We start from the raw sequence: 13017 nt of genomic DNA, 5'->3' as shown, positions 1-13017 counted from the left end.
AAGTTTGGTCAAACAACGTGTATTTTGTTGATCACTGAGGTAAAGATTTTTTTTTTGGACAAAAGATTTAAGCTAAAATCACTACACAACCAACATAAAAAAATGTGTTAATGAACAAATCACCTAGCAACAATAAAAAAGAATGGAATAAATAGCTATCCTTACAATGTTTATTGAGTAATTTACTGTAATCGTGTCATAACCCTGCTGCTTAATGGGTTTTGGGAAGATTTCCATCAATGTTAAGAGAAAATGTCTTGAATTCCCTGGCTCATTTGGTTATTTAACCTATAAAAAAAATAATAAATCTCAATTGAATTTGTCCATTATTTTTCATAAATTGCATACATACCTTGACGAGACTTTATTGCCTATACCCTATCCCCCATTATGGATCTGAGGCCTACCATATAAGCTGAGGATGCTCAACTTCACATCCTTAAATATTTTAAAACTAGAAATAAACTTTACCTCAAAAAATATCTCAAACCCAGTAGGATAACAGCCGAGTGTTTAGCTCCCTTGACTCTCACCTTTTCCCTTTGACAAAAACACCTGGAATTATAGGCCAGAACTGGTGTGCATAACTTTTATACAAGCAAGTCCTGCACAAACATACAAACCGTCAGAGATTAAAACAGCCCCTATTCTATTAGAAAGCATTGAGGACATCCGGACATTGTCATTATTTAACCATACCTTTAACTGACCATTTACTTATTAAAAATATTTTAAATAGTCAAATATTAAGTTTTTCTTTCCGCAATGACATGGTCTTCATGAAAAAAAAGTAATCACAAAGCTGCAACCCAATCAGCTGACTGTACTCAATATAGCTAGTTGGTGATTCAATAACGGAGCTGAACGAGTACACGCCGTCTTGTAATTGGAAGCACTGTCTGACAAGTTGACCGGTCATGTGCACGGTTTTACTCTTCACATTTGTAGAGACAAAACCGATAATGTTGTGTTCCGTATTACAGAGGCTATGAACGTCTCATGACCAGCATGGACGAGTAAAGACGGATGAGAGAGTGTGGTGTTACGCAATATCAAACTATGATAAAAACTCATTTACATATATAATATTTTTTTCCTCAGATCTTCACTCCTCTTCAATCTTGTATTTGTGTGGGAATAACAATTAAGTTTTGTCTTCTTTTGGAAAAGAAAAATCAATAAATCACTATGGTCAGTCCCTTTGGGGGATTAACAAAAGGTTGAGTTCTTGAAAGGTGAAAGAGGATTTACCTCTTATTAATTTAGTGTATTTTAAAATTAAATAAATAAATGATTAAAGCAGCTACATGTTTTGTGTTTTTAGTTGTTTTTTTATGTGGCACCTTTCCTATTTTTAAATCAATAATGTCCGTAGGCCCAGTGGGTGAAAGCTCATAACATCAAAACTCAACAATCTGATCTGATCTGAGTTAAATAAACACTGTTTTTTATTCAATATAGTCTGCAATGTTTTTCTGAGAAACCCCAAGGCAGCTGTGAATTGTGATTTGAGTGGCACCCAAATTATTAACAGTAATTTATGTTTATTTCCTATTTGTATTCTTTACAAATATATTAAATGGGATTCTGTTAATGCTGTGTCCAGAACACTACTAACTGATGTTCAGATGGCGCTAAATGGTCATCAAAGTATGCAATTAGACCGTTACGACTATACACTTGTAGTATGAGAGAGGGAAGTCCGTTCTCACCCGACAAGACAAGCCTGCGTCAGGAAATGAGCCAAACTTTGATGCTAATGTGGACTCCTGCTGACAGTTAAAAGGATCACGAGATGGAACTGCAGCAATTGAATCATTCTGTTATTGGAAGCCAAACGTAGTGAATACATTTATCCATCTGTCTGTCTCTCGTTTTAGAAGTGGTTGTCTCACTCAATTTAAATTAATTTAAATTAATAGTTTATTTGGTCCAGGTTAATCCAATTGTTTTTCAAATATTTACAAATGGCAGCAACGGTACACATCTGACAAAGACATAAAAAATGTAGCTTTTTTTCTGTTCCTGAACTAGGGAAAGAAAGACAGTAAAACATGGACTAAAGGAGTAATGTGCTATATGTATATAATTACTTCACTGTTAGACATTCAGTAAAGATGAAGCTGAGTCAGGTCATTCTCAGGCATTATGATAAGAATAAATTCCTTCAGCAGCATGCAGGAGTCATGACACGCTGTCAGTGAAGTTAAACAACGGGGGCTACTATTGTGACTAACATACTGTGGCAGCTTGTTGAATCTCTGCTATGTCATGGAAACAGTTTCAGACCTTGTCCACCGACTCACAAACGTTTTTGTGAGTAACAATGGAGCAGCAATGGGTAATCAATCCAGTAACCAGAAAACAATTCAAACCAACACACTCACACATTACCTGGATTTTACTACTACATTTTTTTAGAAAAAAGCTTTCTCTTTCATGTAATTGTAATTTTCTCAGAATTCCATATACATGATGTTTAAATGAGTTGCAGTTGATTTTTGTTTCTGTCAATGTCAAAGTCCACAGACACTCGTGATATCCCAAACATGCGGAGAGGTAGTGTCTCATGGTTTCAGTTGGACTTTGACCAAACAAACGGATGGAATGGCTAATGAGAAACACGCTCTGTGTGTGTGCATGTGTGGGTGTGTGTGTGTGTGTGTATGTGTGTGTGTGTGTGTGTGTGTGCTAACTCAGGTTACACTCACCACAAGAGGAGTCTTTCTTATCAGGGTATGGGGTTCAGAGGGAACACAAAGTTTACATGGGGTGAAAGGGTGAGGCAAAAATAGATATTGTTTGACTAACAGATAAGAATCACATGTGGAGGTTACTATTTTCGGTCACACTAATGGAAAGTTTCGGAATTCATGAGGGCTTATTTTTGAAAGTGTCCATAGTATCTTGGTTTTAAATGTTGCTCTATGATAAATAATTGAATTGGGATGTTATTATATCTGGAAGAAAAATGCCAAATTTTGGTGCAAAATGACAGTAGATTTTCATGGCTGACCATGGATGACCCCAAGTAGCGCAGCAGGTCAAGATCTAGGTCAGGTGGACATTTCAAAATGTGTTCTGCTGCAGGTGTAAATGTCAATGAGTTGGATTGTGCTATCAAATTTTCTTTCTTGGCTAATAAAAATATAATTTAAATTGCATAACAGTATTTTTTTTACATCTCAACACTTTATTGTACTCTTCAAATTCATGTCCTCAAGAATCAAACCAAACCAATTATTAGTGACTCAGACATTTGCAAAAGGCCAGTCAAAAGCGTCACAGCTAAACCAGTGGTGTATCAAATTAATTTTTACAAACAATTACAAAAAAAAAGTAGCCATACTGAAATGTATACATAATCTTAGTGTTATCAACATCATGTAGCCTACCTAAAGTAGAAGTAGAAGTAGTCATTATGTAGCAGACTTTGACCCACAAAGTACAATTCATTCACTTATTTTTTATGTTGAATACATTGTTGTGTTTTTCAATGGGGCCAAAACTCTATTAATAACTTTCATGTTCAAATTTATTTGTATTTTTCAAATGATCAAAACTTTGTTCCTCAATTTGGCTCCATAGAGGGTCCTCTCTGCAACGCGAGGTTGATGTCAACGCTGCCACCCAGCGGTGTCACGTCTCACCGCAGATGTTTTCTCGATGGAGGATAATGGTAGATTGACATCGCTGGATCAGATTCATGGTCGTGTTGTTGACAACAAACCCATCCGAACAGGGACGATCGCACGTCTCGCTCGTACAGTCGTGCACTGCGTTTACCAATCATGGGCAAATTAAGTGTCACCATCGTTCTCCGCTGGCCTCCTTCAAAGCACGTTCAGCAATAGAAACCGACGAGCAGTCATTACAAGCGTGGTAGACCAGCCGTAGTTCTCACTGGAAGACTGATGGTGTGGGTGGGTGGGTATTTTAATAGTGCAGTGTGAAGTGACCATTATCGCCATATCACCACGGTCTTTGAAGGCAGCATCGTGTCACGTGACCAGTGCACAGCTGAGTGATGGTGGGTTAGGCTTGCCCGTTGCTAGCCTGTTCGCCCATGTAGCCTCTTTAGCTGTGTCTAGTAACAGCCGTTTCCCTTCAGCCCCCAGCCATGGGGAGGATACAACGCATGCGGCTGCCCTTCGTATCCTCTCATATCATCCGTTTTTGGTTCGATGTCAATGTCGTTATTTGCAGCTAGGACTGTGTATTTAGCTCCGCTAGCTTGTGTTGGGCGATCGCAGGGCCACGGCCAAGGCCGAGCGGAGAAAAGACAGGCCGTCGGGTGAGTACATGCACGCTGACATCTGTCTTTCCCACCTCGTTCACCGACGTGACGTGTCAGCTTGTCGGTTGACAGCTGCTCGGCGGCTGCGTGGTTTATAGTCGGGTTGGCGAGATGGATTCCGCCTCAGTCCTTGTGTGTACGGTACCGACAGTGAATCCGTCACGTAACGCCACACAGCAGCCAGAACTAGGGACATCTTCGCTGTTAATATCAGCGAAAACAACCGACAGGGTGAATGATAGGGCCCAGTCAACACAACAGTTCAAGGTTTTTATTTTATTACAGTGTAATGTTAATTTGATAATAGTTTTACATCCGCCGATTTGAAAGAAAATAGTGCCTTAAGTAGCCGTGGCTTTAGCTTGGCTCATTTTGACAGGACTATATGTGGTTTTAGATACACGAACATGCGTCCATACTTATATTATACTATATCTTTTCCATGGCAGTGTGTGTGTGTATGTATGTATGTAAATACACACACACACACACATACGTTAAACAGTTTCTACCTGAAACGAACACCCGTGAAAGGTGCACAGCAATGCGCAGGATTCTCTATTTACTCGCCAACACAATGTGATGTCGAGGCCATATCACCCGAATTGACTGAAGCGTAGTAATAACTTTTATTGAGTAAAACTGGAACCTAAAATGCATTTTCATCCCCATCACTCCAATTGTTTGTACCTTTCCCTTCACCAGAATGTATATTTCAAGAATACAAAATCTTGGTTTGAATTTTTTTTTGGTGGGGCTCTTCGTTATTTGCCAACATGCCTTTTTACTGATTTAAAGGTTGTGTGTCAGTGAATAAGCCAGTACTTACTTTGCCCTCTTTCACATGGCATCAGTGAGACTCTGCCTCTTATGACAGGCGTGCAAGGATGACATCATCACAAGTTGTCATTTTAAAGTCATCCGTGCTCTCTCTCTTGTTTGTAATCCACCAGGCATTTGCTGTGTGGGTGGACGGAGGAGGAGGAGGAGGAGGAGGTTGGGTTTTGGATCAGAATTTCGAACGCGCCTCCACTGTCATCCTCTTCACCATCATCGTCCGCTTAGCCATGTCTTCGTCAGGGTGCTGCCACCTACCTGGCTCCCTTTGTGATTACTCTGGGAACGCAGAGTCTGATACCTCCAAGGATTCGGAGGAGTCTGATTCTACCGGGCGGGCCCAGTACATTGCCAAGGTGACGGCCAAAGATGGGCGCCCGCTCTCCACTGTTGTCAAAGCAGTGAGCTTGCAGAGGTAAGAGAGGAACTTATATGGAGCCAAAATGACTGCGCTGTAATCACGTGATAAAACGTCAAATTGTTGTCTTCTCTACTTTGCTCCATAGTGATGTGGGCATGTGTCGGATTTGCCATGAGGGGGCTGGAGGGGAGACGCTGCTCTCACCCTGCGACTGCACTGGTACGCTCGGTAAAGTGCACAAGAGCTGCTTGGAGAAGTGGCTGTCCTCCTCCAACACCAGCTACTGTGAACTCTGTCACACAGAATTCACCATTGAACGACGACCACAACCACTCACAAAGGTTAGAGGGTTTTTACCGCAATGCTGCCTTCACACCAAAAGCGAAGCAAATTATTTGCGCGAGTAGATTCCATGCAAAGTCAACGCGGCTGGTCACGGATGAGGCGAATTTTAAACGGAAAGATGCGGCGCGTCTTATGCGAAAAAGCATTTGAAATACACAACACCGTTTGAGATCCCGACGTTTGTGTAGTTCACACAACAAATAAAGAGCAGAAATAGTGGTCATTTATTTCCATGGTGGATAGCGATAACTGTCTTTACGGAAAAAAGCCAGAGATAAGCCACGCCCCCTTTCAGGCACGAATCAAGCAAAATAACTAACTACAGCAAAGTAAACTCGCCCGAGTAAAGCATTGCAAAAATTTGCTTTGCTTTTGGTGTGGACTCAGCTCAAGGATACATCTTTGTGTTTGAGTAGTCTTTAGAGATGATTGATAGATGGTGGCCTGCTTGTTTAATAAGAGCTCTCTAGTCATGTATAGTTGTCTGTTGCATTAATGCGTTTATTTGAAATATGCACAAAATAATTTCGATTTTTGACGATTCGCAACAGCCATTACAAACTAATATGCATCATTCAGCCAATTTAACACCAAAGTAATACTGTATTTATTTTGTTGATCTGAATCAACCTTTTATTTATCTTTACCTCAGTGGCTTAAGGACCCAGGCCCTCGCAGTGAGAAGCGCACACTGCTGTGCGACATGGCCTGTTTCCTTCTCATCACACCCCTGGCAGCCATCTCTGGCTGGCTGTGTCTGAGGGGAGCCCAGGACCACCTGCAACTGAAAAGCAGACTGGAGGCTGTCGGCCTTATCGCCCTCACCATTGCCCTCTTCACCATCTACATACTCTGGACACTGGTAATTAATGCATTGCTTTGTTTATTCTCCTTTCACTTGCACATACGTGCATTGAGAAAATAAGCTGTATTTACTTTTTACTGCTTGCGATGTGAGCGTATACAAAAAAAGAAGTTTTTTTTAATCTGAAACTTCTTCAGCAAACAATCGTTAAAAACTGAAAATTGTGAAAGATTTTATCGTTCAATTTACTGTTTTTGTAGCAAATGCAGCTTCCGTCAGCATATCACTTTCGTCCTGCAGACGTACTATGTCTCAAATAACCTCCATTCAGTTTTATTGATGTCTGCCTTTGCCTTCTTTCTTGCCCCCTCCCATTCCCTCCACTCAATCTCAGGTGTCATTTCGGTATCACTGTCAGTTGTACTCGGAGTGGAGGAGGACCAATCAGAAAGTGCGCCTGCTCATGCCTGACATGAAAGGGGCGCACACCACTCAGCGCTCCGTGCCGACCAAGTCGACCAAGAAAATGACTGATGAGACCATCGTATGAGTGCGCATCGGTGGCAAAAGGAATATTTAAAATGACGCCCACTGAAGCACTACCTGAAAACAAGGTTAATCGTGATCATATTTTTTGCACTTCATAAGGACCATTTTGAGAGGAAAGATGTACCTCGTCCTCCTGTTTTACTTTATTGAAGCACTTGATGTAAACTACTACGGTATTGGCCAACCACACATTTTTTGGGGGGGGAAGATCTCGTTCCGGAGTCATAGTAGATGTTAAAACACAGGCTTGTCTCTGGTCACCCGGTGCTGGGATGTGAACAACTGAAGACAAGGATAACTAACCAGCCCAACTGTGTGTCCGTGACACTTCTGACATGCTAGGACACAAGCTAATGTAGCAGGATATAACTGATTCAGCATGCTACTAAAATATACTATGAAACATATTCACTACCTATAATTTGCACATGCCTCTTCACAATGTATTTAGCTGTTTCTAAACAACGGGCAGCCAATAGCCTGGCAGAGAGAATAACTGTAAACATGATTGGAGTCTGTCCGAGAATAACCTTTCCTGACCAGTAGAGGAAGACATTGGGCCTTACCAGCGTTGTTGTCTACACTCTGAAGCCCCTTGAAGGCTCCTGATGAAGCTTATCATCGCTGTGTGAACGTCCAAAAACAAAGAAAGCTAATGTTACAAATTTATCACACTTTGTCACAAAGGGTCAGTGGCGATTTTTAGTGTGTGGGACTTAAGGACTTGGCGTTGAAGGTGTGGAAAAGTGCTCACGTTCTAATTGGAGGATGCTTCTACTATTGTCATCAAAGTGCAGTAGTAAGCAGCCCTGCTCCACCTGTAAATGCACCATTCAGAAATTGAGCTGCCTATAAATGAACATTTAGTTATCATGTCCCACAGCGCAAGAAATGCCATTTTGAATATAAAAAAGTGTTAAGAATAGTGAGACTACAGTGGTTTGTCCTCTATAAATAGAGATATAACAGAACAGGCTGGTAGTCAGTAAAATTTCAAAAGAAAAATGTGTTTTGAAATGTCAATGTGTGCAGCATATGCTATAAAAAGTATTTTGTGTTATTGTAGTCTTCCTGCTGCATCCCCCAGAAAGTTGGGTTATTGTGCAATAAAAAAAGAGGGACTCCTGGACTAAATTGATGTGAAATTGGAATTGTCTGTTAATTTTTAGGTGGCCCTGCATTTAATAATTTCACGTAATCTTTGGAATTATATTTTTAAGGATCAAGCATTTGCCGAGGAGAACTGTTTTCCCCAGCGATCGAAACAAAGCGGTATGAAATGCCCTCTGTGGTCCAGGGTCATTGTCACGGTACTGTTGCTCATTTTGTGTTGTGAAGGAGGTAGAAAACACTAAAGGGCACAAAAACATATTGTAAAATTTATTTCATGGCATTAATATAATGTATGTGAGCGGACAAGCTTTCAAAACAACAAAAAAATAATATATTTTACAGAAAATGAAATAAGCATCAGCAGCGTCACAACCACTTTTGAGATGGGGGGGGGGAGCCCAAAAACAGGACTCTTGGTTCGACAAACAGAAGCCTCCAACATGTGCAACAACCCTCTACCTTTTAACAAGGTTTCAAGCAAAGCTCTCCTGCTGTGCTACACGATCACGGGTCATCGCGGCAGCTACGCACACAACCATCAGTCCTGTTTTTGCACTGGGATGTAGCAGACTGTACCTGGGTCAGATTACAATTTAGAAATCAATTCAAACAGCTCTTTATGGAACTGATCTTCCGTGGCAAAACAGAACCGACTCCACTCATCTTAAAGAAGTGCAGGTTCAGAGAAACATAGCAACCCCAGGCGGATGGAAGCATACCGAAACTAGATTTCAGTTAATAGATCAACCCAGGTGAGGAGGGACGGTTGCCGTGGGTTACAGGTTCTGACAGCACTGCAGTTTGCTCCCCCTCTGGCCGTCGGTGGTGGGGGGCACGCTGATGTCCACCACGTTGTTCCCCGGGGACTCGTCATGGGCAGAGCGCTCAGCGATCTGCTTCTGCGAGACGATGCGATAGATTTCTGTTTTTGGAAATATGGAACCGAATCAGATCAGCCATTTCCCCATTAAACCGTTCTTCAGAGGGCACAATGCTACTGAAACCCAAACAGGAAAGATACAGTTTATCTTTTAAGTCGATTCTTCTGTCAATAAAATACCTGTAAGGATGTTTTTGAAAGCTTCTTCGACGTTTGTTGAGTCCAAGGCTGAAGTTTCTATGAATGAGAGATTGTTCTTCTCTGAGGGGGTAAGAAAGAAAACATACATTTAACACGTGAAGCTTGCCGAAAATAAGTTGAGAGGAGATCTGAGTACTATAATGTTAGGGTTTCTTCTCACTCTCTAAAAAACACTTAATGTTGACACTTCAATAGTCCAACTTTCTTGTCTCCTTTTGGAAGTCGCAGTACCTGCGAAGGCCCGGGCCTCATCCGTGGGCACGGCCCTGAGGTGGCGCAGGTCGCTCTTGTTGCCAACCAGCATGATGACAATGTTGTTGTCGGCGTGGTCTCTCAGTTCCTTCAGCCAGCGCTCCACGTTCTCATACGTCAGGTGTTTGGCTATGTCGTACACTAAGAGCGCCCCCACCGCTCCTCTGTAGTACCTGTAGCATGAACCAAAGACTGTGGAACTGGACGGGAACCGACTGCAGGTCTGGTTCAGCCTTAAATGATATTCTCGTACACTGACTAATTCAATACATATAGAGACCATCTGCATTCTGTCTACTTCACTTATTAATATTAGATTACACTTTTCCAGAGTAACAGAAACCTCTTCTTCAAATGTACATTTAAATATACAGTATGAATATAGTTTAATTATATTATATCTATATACAAAGTCAAAGTTTGGTCCGACACCTAGGGTTTTTACTTTTGGACATGGTTGATCCCCCCCCCATGAGGCTGGACTATCAGCAGCACGTAGACGCAGACTCACGCCGAGGTGATGGCTCTGTAGCGCTCCTGTCCAGCCGTGTCCCAGATCTGAGCCTTTATCGTCTTGCTGTCCACCTGAATGCTGCGCGTGGCAAACTCCACCCCGATGGTGCTCTTGCTCTCCAGGTTGAACTCATTTCGGGTGAACCGAGAGAGCAGATTGCTCTTCCCTACGCCTGAATCCCCGATTAACACAACTGTGGTAGGAAATGAGGAGGTAAAAGATGAGTGTGTTAGTATTGTGCATAACTGATGAGAGCTACGGGACTATACATTTAATATATGTAATATACAGCAAACAGAACGCTTTGTGTTTGTGTGATTCATAGGATACAAAAACACTAAGAATAATAATGAAAAAACACAAGGTTTGAGTTATTACATATTAAATACATTACAAGTCCTTGGAATTCAAACAAATAAAGGCCTTAAAATACCAAAAACATTTGACTGAGCAGAATATCAACAGAATAAATGTAATGCATTTGAAATATACAGTGTACTATATGTGTAAAGAGTTGAGTTGTTCCAGAACAACTGAGTGGGCTGACATCTATTCAAGTCTTCCTGTAAGGAAGCTTGGACAATGAGGAGTTCCAGAGCTGACATTAGATGCACCTACAAAAAGAACGGAAGCAACCACATAAGAGTGTAAACATGGAACTTTTACATGTGCCACTGTGGACAACCAGCTAAATCAACTAGTATATAATCATCATTCCCCAATAGAAGGTGATCGATAGGACCTGGGCCGAGCCTGGTTTCTGATCACACCGCAGCAGCCAAGGTGGAGCCCCCCCCCCCTTTCAACAAAAGGAAATAGAGCCGAACTGTGTTCCCTGTCGACATCGTGCTGCAGGAAGCTGATAACAGGCTCCATCAAAACCTGAATCGACAGTTTTGGGCCGCGTTGCCCTTCCTGTTCGGGCTTGGTACACAGACGATGGCTTGAGGGGGGGGGGGTGTGGGGGGGAAGAGAGAGAGAGAGAGAGAGAGAGCATTCGTCTCCGGCAGATGCCCTATTCATCCCACAGAGGATACTTTGTTGCGTCCAAATGGCCCTTCGGCTTCTACGGGCCCAGGATGTTAATGTGCCACGGGAGCTGATATCACGATCAAAGGAAGTCATTCTGGATCCGACTGAGAGCTCGAGACAAGCATGGACCTGGAGTCTGGTACAACGGGATCAGAACTGCCGATCAGCCAAGACACTGATACGCGAAGTTTAGAAGTTGTCCGTGTGTTTTGTTGTCAGTACGAGCAGGCGGGAGTAACGAGCGCCTTCTGAGGATGAAGCTGGTCGATGAGGAGAGGTGGAGGCGGATAGGCCTTTAGATCAACCTCATGAGGTGGAATGAAACAGCGTGACATTCAATAAAGCAGTGAACTGTTTACTTCAGAGCCTGCGGTATCACTGGCTGAAAGTTGAATACAAAGGCTGAGGGTGTTGCATCCCATACCTATAAATATAGCTGCAGGCGGTATTGTGAAAATGACAGCAGTATGTTTTAATAATAACAACCGATTACCATCCGGGCACTTTCTTTTGAAAAAAAGAAGCATTAGTTCATTTATTTTGAAATTGTGGATATCTGGTCTGCGAAAATGACACAATAAAACATGTAAATGGCTTCTAAAGCCTAGCTTTGTCGGTGTGAGTAAAGGGGGTTATGCAGTCATCTTTTTTTTAGTTTTTTTTTTTTTTTTTACCTTTGAACAAGAAATCGTATTCATCGTCTCGGTTCCCCATTCTGGACGAGGCCGCTCCGACGCTTGTCTCCCGAAGAGGATGTGTGAAAAAATGATGGGTATGGGATTGTTGTTTCAGGGCAGAAAAAAAGATATGGTTAGCGGTTTGCGCTGAGATTGTGCGCCAGCGTTGGCTGTCAGGGCGAGCTGGCCGCAGAACGAGAGAGGGCTCGCGACTCTGCAGCGGGAGGGGAGGAGCCCCTGCACTTCAGATGCCTTCCTCGGGGAGGCGCTCTCCCCCGGCATGCCAGCAGATACCATCCAGCTGCAGACACACGCAGTGGTTTAAGTGTCCATAAGGAGAATCACAGGGCATGTGGAATGAGGGGTTTGTCGAAGAATTAAACGGTTCGCAGTGTAAGGTGTGTGGGAAATAGTTACTAAAAGAACATTCACCAAAAAAAAGGGGGTAATTTAGGATACAATAACCAGCAGCAAAAAACTAATGGAAATCTTGTAGTGGAGATCTTTTGAAAAAATTGCTTCAAGACTCAAATGAAACTGTATATAGAGCCAGTGGGGCAAGTTGCAGGTTATGAGAGAATTGAATGAAAAAAGAAATAGTGATCTCACAAAATCAAGGTTTGTCTTTTCCAATAATAGTAATAGATACAACAAATGAGGTCTGAAGTGTTACTGATGGGGGGTTCACTTTTGGCATTGTCAATGTTTTGTATCATTCTTTACTGTTTATTTTGATCTTTATTTGTTTATATTCAATGTAATCTATGAGTCTGCCTCGCCAATATTTTATTATGAAGGTAACAATAAAAAACATTTTTTTAAACTAATTGTTAAAAGAAAATAAAGTGACTACATGTGTATTGAACTTTGAGTTTGAGTGAAAGCTGAGTGAGCCAGATTGAATATACTCTATATATACTGTATATATAGAACAAGAAACAACAACATTGTAACAATGAGTAACTTGTAACAACTGTAATGTAGTGATATATTGCATTTAAATCCGTCACTAATTCAATTTAAGATGGGCTTGATTTGAGTAAACAGTTGCAAATCAGAAGGAGAATTAAACGGAATTAAATGCTCGGATATCCTGACTGGAGAGAAGACATTGGGTGATTACAAAAGCACAATGCTTTTTCTTTTAGGACGAT

At 41.8% G+C, this 13017-nt stretch overlaps 2 protein-coding genes across 2 annotated transcripts; one reads left to right on the top strand and one right to left on the bottom strand.

Annotated features, from left to right (window-relative positions):
- Positions 1-3603: 3603 nt before the first annotated feature.
- Positions 3604-7462, top strand: LOC119209378 (E3 ubiquitin-protein ligase MARCHF2-like). Its single transcript, XM_037458674.2, has 5 exons — positions 3604-4294; positions 5251-5549; positions 5641-5836; positions 6493-6702; positions 7040-7462. Exons 2-5 carry the CDS (start codon positions 5365-5367, stop codon positions 7193-7195), a joined length of 747 nt encoding a protein of 248 aa, XP_037314571.1. The 5' UTR covers positions 3604-4294; positions 5251-5364; the 3' UTR covers positions 7196-7462.
- A 1099-nt stretch (positions 7463-8561) lies between these two features.
- Positions 8562-12099, bottom strand: rab11bb (RAB11B, member RAS oncogene family, b). Its single transcript, XM_037458676.2, has 5 exons — positions 11861-12099; positions 10152-10347; positions 9620-9813; positions 9368-9448; positions 8562-9229 (listed from the first exon to the last, which is right to left on the bottom strand). Exons 1-5 carry the CDS (start codon positions 11898-11900, stop codon positions 9084-9086), a joined length of 657 nt encoding a protein of 218 aa, XP_037314573.1. The 5' UTR covers positions 11901-12099; the 3' UTR covers positions 8562-9083.
- Between the last annotated feature and the right edge of the window lie 918 nt (positions 12100-13017).

This window comes from Pungitius pungitius, chromosome 15, assembly GCF_949316345.1.
Source record: "Pungitius pungitius chromosome 15, fPunPun2.1, whole genome shotgun sequence".
Classification (NCBI taxonomy): domain Eukaryota; kingdom Metazoa; phylum Chordata; class Actinopteri; order Perciformes; family Gasterosteidae; genus Pungitius; species Pungitius pungitius.
Note: the sequence above shows the minus strand (reverse complement) of the source record. Positions and strands in the feature narration are given on the sequence as shown.